General features: G+C 30.1%; 1 protein-coding gene across 1 annotated transcript; it reads right to left on the bottom strand.

Annotated features, from left to right (window-relative positions):
- Nucleotides 1-2,199: 2,199 nt before the first annotated feature.
- Nucleotides 2,200-3,270, bottom strand: LOC140878496 (uncharacterized). Its single transcript, XM_073282096.1, has one exon. It carries the CDS (start codon nt 3,268-3,270, stop codon nt 2,200-2,202), a length of 1,071 nt encoding a protein of 356 aa, XP_073138197.1.
- Between the last annotated feature and the right edge of the window lie 8,326 nt (nt 3,271-11,596).

Raw genomic sequence — 11,596 nt, 5'->3', positions numbered from 1 at the left:
TAGGATTTGACTTATCTTTCGAATTTGGGAGTCTGCTGGCTGATCTATGCTTTGGTATGATTTTTCATATAATTTCCGAGAGACGACATTTTCTATATAGTCTTTGTTGTCTTTGATCCTAGATATTAGTTTAAATATTAGTTAATTCAATTCTTGTCATAATACAATGCAGATAAACTAAAACAGAAATAAATGATTAATACACGGGAATTATTGGAAAATGTTACACAATAAACCTAAGATGGTACGAAGACTATTTTTTGTAAGAAAAATAATTCGTAACAAACTTACATTTTTTAGTATTGCAAAAAAAGTTAATGTTTAATTTATTCTGTTCTAGGTTCGAAATATTTTATGTGTTTTTCTTGACACATGAGTTTGGAAAAAAATATATATATTAAAGAAAAGTTACACAAGAAAGAGAATTAAATTTAAAGTAAAACATAATCAAAATTTGAGAAAATCAGTTGATATAATTTCCTACGTAAATTTGACAATACTATGACATAATTTATTTCTTTTGGAGATAAATTTTGACGGTGGGTAATGCAACATACAAGAAATATAGTTTGTGTAGAAACATTATATTTTGGGACATAGTTTTGTAATATTGTATAATTAAACAAAAAGTGCAATTAAACAGCAAGTGTAAAAAAAATGTTAATTAAAGCAATTAATTTTAAGCTATGCATATAAGAGATTATTTGAAAGAGAAAGAAAATTTTCTCATAAAGCTTTGAAATGACATTAGTTATAGGTTTTGACTTACCATAGTTTTAGGTGTGCGACTTGTGCTATGGGAGGGTAAAAAAGAAATGTACTGTTTGGCATTGTTCCGACGGATAACCCTATTTTGATTAATTTTAATGAGTAAAAGCAGTCATAATGGGTTTAATATACTGCAATGAATATTATTTTCTTTGGCTTGTGAAACAAGGAAAAGATTGTTTTACCATAAAAGGTGTTGACCGACAGTCTGATCCCCAAAATCACTGGTATTTTGTGTATGTTTTCAGACAAGCGAGGACCTTCGTTTTGCAAAAACTCTTCCCACAATGTCAGCAGCATAGGACGGTGCCTGCATGTTTGATAAATATGGAATCGTGAATACAATAAAACTTGGTAAGAAATTTGTAACTACATCAAATGATGTTAATTTGTTTGAAGGTAAGAGTGGTTTACTCTTCATTAACAATAACAAAGTCCTGCAAATTTCTTTTGGTTCTTTGCACGAACCGTGGTGGAAACACATGTATTACAGCACAAAGTAAGTCTGGAAATAGGAAATTTAGATAAATTAAATTAGCAACATATGTCATAATATAAGTAAACAAAAACAGAAAATATGGAGAAAAACTTAGTTGATCTGTTTGCTTGCGACATCTGCAAATTCAGAGCATTGTGCAAAACGTGTAAGCTGGTAAATGTCAGTAATTGGTAGCTGCTCCTGTTGGCTACAAAGCTTGATGTAAGTGCTTCTATTAAGCACCATTTGATACTCTGAAGCAGCCAAAATTGGTGTGTTCCCAGCTATTTGTCTAATTTTTGCGTTTTCCATGAAGTATGTTCTATACAAGTCAAGTAACTTGTCTAATTGTTCAAGATCTTGGTCATAAATAATACTCTGCATTCTTCCATTCTGTTTTAACAAAAGATAGATATAAAGTCTGTTGGTGCAACAACAGATATATTTAACTCAGTAGATATTACCTCTTTATCAACAAATACAAGTTTCATATGTCTACCCCATCTTGTGTTTCGTATTGGAGTTTTCTCTGCAACTAATACTTTCATGAACCAGTTGTGAGAATTAGGACTGAGCTGTCCAAGTGTGGTGCATTTTTCTTCCATCGAGCTTATGGGGGAGAAAAGACAGAAACAGTTTGTTATTTTTGAGATATTTATGAACAAAATTTTGGGAGCAAATAATCATATATAACTATTGATTAAAATAAATGTTTGCTAATAAGAAATGTTATGTGCAGTTTTGAAATGTAAACATTGTAGTTGCCTATATTTTTTTTTGTAGAAATGTGAGGCAAAAAATTTTTAACTGTAGTTTTGAAACAACATTAAACAATTTTGCTGAAATTTGAGAACTGTAATTCAATCTTGATAGAGTTGATAGCAATTAAATGAGTATAAAAATTGAGAATTCATCGAATGAAAGATCAATCAGTAGGTTAGAAGTTATTTATCTCAAAGAGAGCTTGATGCCTGTAAAACATCATGGTACACAACGTTCTTTGTATAATTAGTACTCTGGATTAATGGTGTTGATGGTCTAATAAGCACCTTTAACTGATCCATAGTCTTTGCTCTTGACAATGCAACATAAAGTTGTCCGTGTGAGAAAACAGGTTCCTTTAAATAAACGCCAACAAAATCAAGAGTTTGACCTTGAGCTTTATTAATTGTCATTGCGAAGCATAATCGCACTGGAAATTGTTTTCTATTGAATGGAATAGAAGAAAAATTTTCGTGAGGAGTTTCTAGTGTGATACGAGGAATAAAGACCGCCTTTCCAGCATGTATACCAATTGATATTTCAGCATAGATTACATTTGTATTGAAACCTTTACAAAGAAGGCGCGTGCCATTGCAAAGTCCTTCGGTTGGATTAATATTTCTGAGAAGTATGATTGGTGCATTTAATTTCAATGTTAGTTTATGCGGAGGAAGTCCTTGAGGAGTTAAAAAATGAAATAGTTCTTCTTGGTCAGGTATAGTACAAGAACTTATGTTTTCGTCGCAACTATAATAAGTGGTTTCTTCTCCGGGAAATTTAGTAATCAATACATCATTAATGTCATTGACAAACTCATTTCTTGTGGTGAGTATTGCTCGTTTAACAAATAACGAGAAATCTAAATTAACATTGGCAATATTTGGGAACACTGTATCTATTAATATATTTAAAGATGTAGCTTCATCTGTAAATGGGATGTTTGCTTCAGGTGGAATTAAGATTTCATCATTCTCGTTTGTTTCCTCAACACCGTCCCCAATTTTTAATAAATAAGAAGAAAATTTTGGATCAAGTAATGCTCGCATGTTTTGCTTTAGTTTTAATTTTTCAAAATGATTCCATAAAGGTGACATAACAATTGACGAATCTATTATATCATCCTTATTAGTTTTAAGAATAACTGGTAATGTTTGGCGAAAATCTCCACCAAAGACAATAATTTTACCACCGAATATTGTTTGTGTATTCATTATGTCTCTTAACATTTCATCGAATTTTTCAATAATACTGCGTTTAGCCATTGTAGCCTCATCCCAAATTATTAATTTTGATATCTTTATTAAATGAGCAACTGTGCTTTGTTTACTTATGTTACAAGGCTTGGAATTATTTTCGTCCAAAGGAATTTTAAATCGTGAGTGGGAAGTGCGTCCTCCTGGAAGCAGAGATGCTGCGACACCTGAAGATGCTGTAGCAAGAGCAATGTGACCAGCAGAACGAATTGTGGCAAGAATAGCTTTATATAAGAATGTTTTTCCAGTACCACCAGGACCGTCCACAAAGAATACTCGTGACAAATTATTATTAACACAATATAAAATCTGGTTGTAAGCATATTTTTGTTCTTTATTTAATTTCTCAACAGCAATTAGATCTTCATAAGGTATAGTTATATCTTTTTTAGTTTGTAATTCTTATGTCAAATTATCATCAAAACTTAGAAGTACATTATCGGTTACTGAGAAGAAATCTTCTAATCTTTTGCCCATTGAGTATAGATAATACGCAATGTTATTTAGTACTTTATGTTTAATTGCGTAAGGATTGAGAGATTTATTTTGTTCGAAATCTTGCGATAAGAACTTTTCATACTTCAACCATAATTGTTTGGGATTTTTTGGGTCACAATAAACGAGGGCAGTAGCAAATAATTATCGTAAAGCAATAGGCATTAGATAGGAAGTTGCCTCTTCCATACAGTTGTCAATAGTATTATCATCCTCCATTAATCCTAATATTTGCGCTGCTTCTCTAAATGTAGCATAGGTTTTTCCATTGACTGTTCGTAAATCTTTGAATGAAGTAGGCTTTCGAATGTGCATAAGTAACAACTTTATATAAAACTTTTCGCCGTCTGTTGGATGACAGCTAAAAATTCTAGATATAACTTCATTTCTTTTACGTGGCTCCCATTCCTTTATATCCTTGTGCCAAGTAAAGTATTCTGGAAACTCAACATATAAACAAGCAAGCTTTTTAGCATAGTCATTATATTTATTCATGTGGAAAAATTGTGTTAACATAGTTATTTTAAGCATAGGATTATTCGCAATAGTAGATAATGATTGGGTGGCAGTAAAAGTTACCAATTGTTGGCCTTCTAAATGAATTGGTAAACATATTACAGATGGATGAACATGATGAAGATCAAAACCAAAAATTCTTCAAATTGCTTCAGGAGGTGAAATCCATCTTGCACTTTGGAAATTTTTTATTTCGTCAACCAATAAGTGTTTTTCATCATTAGCTAATGTGTAGAAAATCCTATCGTGTCCTTTGTAAATATATTTGTATATATATTTTATGGCTTGAATAGTTGAACATATTTCAACGTTGATGTGACAATTAAACTTAGCAAAAAGATATGGATTATATGGAACAACCCAGCGATTATCAAGTTGTGAGCCTCTAATAGTGAGTATATGGTTATCATTTCGACGTCGATATATTGGATATGAATTTATACAAAACTTGGTATTTTCTGAGAAATCTTTAGGATAATTAAACTTACACGAGCCTTTTTTCATACAAGGACATGATGGATTAAGAGAACTACAAGGTCCATGTATCATGTGCTTAACCACCAATGAAAATAAATATGGATGTGTTATTTGATCAGGTAATTCTGCACAAACAATTCTATCAAATGCTTCGGGGCAAAACATTTTCGATGCTTGGCTTAAAATTAGTAAAAAGTGAGCGTGTGGTAACCCTCTTTTTCGAAATTCTATAACATAAGTGTAAGCAATCACATGACCAAAAATGGAATTTTAAAATAAATCATTTTTTAGAACTTGAAGTTTTGCACGGAATATTCTAGCAATCAAATCAGGTCTATTTTGTATTTCATCAGAAGATAGACATAAAGCTTTTATTTCTGGCCAATTTGGGTTTGAAGTTATTGTTAGAAAAATATCAGGTTTTCTGTAACGTTGTACTAAAGTGATAGCATCCATATATGTCTTACGCATATCTCTAGGTCCTCCAATGAATGAGGCAGGTAATATCATACGTTTACCAATGTCAGAACCCATTTCAAACCCTTGAGCCATACTATCTAATAATCCACAGTATATTTCATTACGTAAACGATGTTGCATGTCTTTAGTTCTGAAAAATTCTAGTCTTGATGTTTCAATTTTAATGTACATATCTATTACATATTGTTGTAAAAGTCTACGAGTATGTAGCAAGAAAGATTTATCGTTTTTACGTATCTGTAATTTATAGCAATAATATTCACGACAAGACACGGTTGACCTTTGGTTTTCAGTCTTTTTGGAAGAGTTTGTAGTTGTGGAATCTTGAATATCGTAAATGTTTTCACCACTACATGTTGGCCTTGGAGTAGCTTTTTTTTTTGTCTTTCATTCAATCTTTTAATATTTCGATGCCACCCGAATTCTCCATTTGAAAAAATAAGAGGATATTGCATAGGATCATAACAAGCAAAGTAATGTTTAATTTTTTGAGGTTGGCTGTTTTTTGGATATATTTGTATGTGTTGACTTGAGTATTGGTAGCTTTCATCGTCTTCCAACCAAATTCCAGCAACTTGGGATACGGTAGGTTTGTTAAAAACACGTTGATCAACAATAAGGTCAGCTTGTAAAGCAATGTTATATTCGTTTAAGTTCTGAATTGTACTAAGACTTCGGAAGAAATTGGCGTATGGATTCATTTCTAAAATGTGAGTAATTTTTTGTACGAGAGTTTCTTGAAATTTAGAACTAATATACATTCTATTCAAGATCTCGTGTTCAGTGTCGAAAAAATACAACTGCAGATTTTTAGGGTTATGATTGTCTGATGGTATTAATTGATCCAAAAAATGATAAACTTGGCCTTGTACACGGAATGTGTAAATCCCAACATTTATTATAGCTAAAGATTTGTCACAATGTACATCCATTGATGTGAATGAAAACATATTATTGTAACTACGGACGTAGTTAATAAATTCTTTAGCATCCTGATCATTACCAAGATACAATTAAACTAAATCTGTAGGCATTTCAGTGTTTAGAAGGTTTACACCACCTAATGAGCAACAAAATGTAGGTGGTTCCAAATAAACACGATATGCACCGCAATATTGACAGTTTGGAACAGCAGGCAATAAATCTGGACGGCTGACTTTGCATGCTAATGGGTCCACATGAACATTTTGTTTGTCAACTGTATTTGAAATTAAAAGTTGTTTTTCTTTTTGTCGTCGATTGTTTTTAGCCGCTCTACGATCTTCTAAGCTATTATATTTTCGTTTTTGAGTTTTTGTTGACATGATGACAAACGCTCAGAAGTAAAAAAATGTCACAAGATAAGCTAGTTATTTTGCAACTTGTATATTATGCGAGTAAAAATTCAAGTATTGTGATTTTCTAAGACTAAAATATATTTTTTTACAGCTAAGTAAAATACACAAAAAACAAAAAGTTAACAGAATGGTACAAGATAGAGTTCAATGAATCTAAGTGACCCTCTACATATAATCATAATTGAAGCTATTGAGACTAAAGCTGTAAAGAAACGATTTTTTTAATTTTTTTTTTCAATTACAGTCCATTAAATATCTGTGAGAACATATATTATCAAACTACAGAAACCTAAATACCTAAGTAGCAGGAAATATATAGTACAATAAAATGTGCTAAATATGTTTGGTGGTATAGTTTTTTTTTTTTTTTTTTTTTTAAATTTGGTAGGCAATTATAGATCAAAACATGTATCAGTCTACTTTAGTTAAATACGAAGCTGATAAAAGATGAAAAAATATATACAAAGCATTTAATCGTATTTAAATTCAAGTAAAAGACTGAACCTGTACACCGGTCGAGTAGAAGAACTTGCCATTTCTTGCGTTATCCGATTTTTGATAAATGTTTTGCGTACAATTTTCAAGAACAAGTGTTCCTAATACCAAAAAAAAAAAAAATCAAAAATATCATTATAAGAAATGATAAAGGTAATCTATAATTGGAAACTGGAGGTTAATAGTATTCGTAGTCAGATTTAAGCAATTTAATGAAACATAGGATACAAAATCAGTCCGCATGTCTTTATTTCGTAATCCTTTTAATTTCAGACTTCAGAAGTTACTAATCAAAGAGACAACTATGAAGTATCTATATTTTATCGTAATCTTAAATAACAAACCAGTTAATGGTTCGGTCTGTAACATTCCTTTGATTTTAGATTGAGAAAATGAAAAGTGAAGACACCGTAAAATGGTTGCTGAATATTCCATATACATTTGTGGTTATATTGTATTTAAAAGCAACGTAAGTCACAGACAGAACAAGTAATCGAGAGTACGTTAATTAAGTTATAGGAAAATAATAGAAATGACAAACCAAAGTATTTGAAGTTAGAAAAACAGAGAGAAAAAAAGATACAAGAGAAATGACATAAACGAAGCTGTTCGAAGTCAGAAAACCCACCACTGAGCAGATCAGTATCGTAACATGGAGAAAAAAAAAATTAGCCCTATGCGCAGTAAAAAAAAATACAAGTAAATATAAACCAAGCGAATCAAAATCGGAAGACTTACAAGTGAGCAGATCCGTGTCGTAAACACAGTCGAAAAGCACAACAAAGAAAATTGATGTCGTAACCTAAACAAGAAAATTTCGATGTAAGCGTAAAGAAGAGAACACAACTAAATAGAACACAACTAAATTCGTAAAACCAGTAGAAACCTAGCATTTTCGAGGATGAGAACCCGGCAGTGAGCAGATCGTGAAGAGCACAAGGAAAGACGAAAAAGACAGTAAAGAACGAGAGATAAACGATGGAAGAATCGGAAGAAATCTGATGCGTACACCCGGTTGTTGCCTCACATCCCAACCAATAATATTGAACCATCTTTTTGTGTGCAGCGGTGGAGAAGACACGTGTATTTGTGCAAAGAGGAAAACTAAACGCGTGTATTTGGGGCAAATGGGAGATCGGGAGTAAACTGGCCCTCTTAACAATTAGCAACCTTTCATATATGTAGATATAGATACCCTAACTAAAATTTGAATTTTACTTTTACATCCCTATATATTTTATATGGTCTTACATAAATGGTAGAATAAAAGGGTAAAATTATTATTTCAAAATTGTAAAATTTTATCCTCTTATTAGATAAGTATAAATATGTATAGATTAAATAATAGTCAAATATGCTAGGTTTTTTTTCACGTCCAAAAAAAAATTTGCTAGTTTTCTACCTGTTATATATATATATATATATATATATATATAGTTTCGATCACATGGGCAACTACAATGGGCAACTATGTGAGCAACAGCTGACGTGACAATCACTCATTGGATGTACAAGGTGTCACGTCAGTTGTTGCTCACGTAGTTGTCCACGGTGGTTGCCCATGTGATCGAAACTCTATATATATATATGTATATATATATATATATTTTAAAACAATTTAAAATTTGTTTTAAGAATAAATATATGTTTGCACGGTAATTTTATAAAAAAGTTTTTATAGTTGAAACTTATTTTGATAAAAATTTTACAAACGATTTTATAATTAAAAATAATTAAGAAGGTGTTTAAATAATCATGATATAAAAACATTTTAATTCTCATTTAATCACATGAACGTTTTTTTAAAAATAAAAAACATTGTACGAATCTTCTACAATTACTTAATTAAGTTTTACACTTATAAACATAAAAAATATTTTATTAAGAGCTAGAGGCGAAGAGTGGCAAATGAACGCATACTACATGTTCATCGAATTCTATTGATTTTTTCTAGCGGTGTAAGCAATCGCCCTCTATATGAAGATCTCAATTACAATGGATCCATTACAACAGAATTTAAAAACATGTTGGCCTCAAACAGAATGTGTTTGGACAATTTGGTCATCACAACAATTTTTAAAAAGTGCTTATTTGAGTGTTTTTTTTTAAGTAAAAAATTTTGGTTTTTGTCTTTTACTTCTATTTCTAATTAAATTTTAAAAAAAACAATTTTAATAATTTATCCAAACGCTTTTATTTTTTTAATGAAAACACTTTAAAATTGAGTTATACTTATTTGTATTCAATCCAGAGTTTTAATGATTTTCAGTGACTTTTTAAAATGATAGACTTTTGTGGAGTTGATATATTTTTATTGACTTTTATAGGATTTACAAACAGATTTCCGTGGATTCTTTGTAGATTTTTGCAGGACTTTTATAGAGATATGTAAACTTTTCATACAATTACATGAATTTGTATCTTTAATATATCTTATTATTTTTAATTTTTTCCTTTGAAATAATAATTATTTGACATAAATAATAAATTTATTTGAAATATTTTTTTAATTTATTGATGAAATGGATTTCATTTATTTTAAATGTATATATATATATATATATATTAATGTAACAAGATTATAAACTAAAAAATTTGTGATTGTGTAAAGTTAAATTATTTTATCAATTATATCATAAAAATTTGTTTGTCAATTTTTATTTTTTATCATGTCTGTTATCCGCTATTCAAATATTTGAATTAAATCATATTATAATTTTTTGAATCATATATTATTATCATTAAATATTAAAATTATTGGTATAAATCATAAATTAAAAAGCACAAAATATTTCGAAAATTTCAAATTTTTAAATAATTTATTTTATTTTGATTTTAGGAAAAGAACTAAATATATATATATATATATATATATATATATATATATATATATATATATATATATATTAATTCATTTTGAATATGAGAGAAAGTGAGATAGAGGATTGAGATAGTGAATAGTGAGGAAATATGAGAAAAAAGATGGAAATTATAATTTAGAAATCCATCCAAATCTTTGGGTTAGAACAAAAACTTTTTTTTACAAAATATAGTTGTACCTTAAGCATTAATGTTTGTATGTCCATGATTTTAATGGAGTTATTAAAAGTTCATTGACATTTTGAATAATACTAGACTTTTGTAGAGTTTTTAAAAGACAAGGTTGAATACCACTTGACTTTTAAAACTCTAAAAAATTTTATTTTGAATACCACTAGACTTTTATAGAGTATATAACAGTCATGATTGAATACCACTATACTTCTAAAATCCATAAAAGTCATTAATTTTTCAGATTGAATACACCCCTAAGTCTTTTTATAAGCTACAAGTTTTTGCATCCAAACTTAGGGCTGACAAAAAATATCGAAATGTCGTCATACCGTCTTTACCGTACCGAAAAAAACCGAATATATCAAAAATTTCGGTATACCGTAAATTTCGGTACGGTAATTTTTGGTATCGATATCGGTATCGGTATCGGTATAAGATTTTTGAATTTTTGGTATTTCGGTATATCGGGAAAAAAATCGGTATACACGATATCGATGTATACCGAAATTTTTTTTAAAAAAATCGGTACGGTATCGGTATGGATTTATGTCATACCAAAATTTCGGTATACCGACTTTCGGTACGGTATCAGTATTGAAAATTTCGATATCGAAAGTTTCGGTACGGTATGCGGTATACCGTACCGAACCACCCCTATCCAAATTCACACTTAATAAAATTATTATGACTATTGCGTTGTATTTGTATAGTTTAAATACTTATCTGAATGTGATAATCTTGTTATTCTTGAATTAATGATTTTTCATGTTCTTTCCGTTGGTAATGAAAAACCTTTAAATAAATATTTTGATCGTTTTTTTTATGAATATAATTCAAAAGAATTTGTTAAGCCGATGAGATGTGTGTGTGTGGTTTTTTTTTTTTTTTTTTGAATTGAGTGTCAAATGAGCTACACGTTATCAGCTCGATAAGATGTGTTCGATACATATAAGCAAAACATGTATTAAAAAAAGTTTTTAATCATTTAAGAAACATTGAGTTTTTTTTTTTAGGTGAATTTTTTTTTTATAAATAACCAAATCCATGAAGGAAAGACATTTTCAATCAAAGACATCGGAGAAGGATTAGAAAGAGAATAGTACAACGTGCAAGTTTATTAGCTGCTCGATTATAGTGACCCTTATCCAGAATTAACGATTAAATGATAATTAATCAAGTAATCATGTTTAAGAGAGACAAAACATGATTAAGGGACTTTCAAATGGGTTGAATGAATTGATAAATTGATCCATAACGATCAAAATTGGTTCGATAAGAGCTTTGATCTTCAAGTAGATCGGAAGCTTCGAACAGATCGGAGCCATAGTTCCAGTTCGGAAGCTTCGATCTGCGATCGAAAGCTCCGATCGTCACCAAATGTCAGTTGTCCGAAATATTATGTAAGCACCGAAGTGGATCAAAAGCTCTGATTGGACTGCCGGCAGAAGAAGTACACATGGTTGGCTGAGAGAGATCCGAAG

This window comes from Henckelia pumila, chromosome 2 (genome assembly GCF_033568475.1).
Source record: "Henckelia pumila isolate YLH828 chromosome 2, ASM3356847v2, whole genome shotgun sequence".
Lineage (NCBI taxonomy): Eukaryota > Viridiplantae > Streptophyta > Magnoliopsida > Lamiales > Gesneriaceae > Henckelia > Henckelia pumila.
The sequence above is the reverse complement of the archived record's forward strand: the minus strand, read 5'-3'. Positions and strand labels throughout refer to the sequence as shown.

Excerpts from the sequence above, each read along its gene's own strand:
- LOC140878496 (XM_073282096.1), bottom strand. The coding sequence starts at position 3,270 with ATGGCTAAACGCAGTATTATTGAAAAATTCGATGAAATGTTAAGAGAC.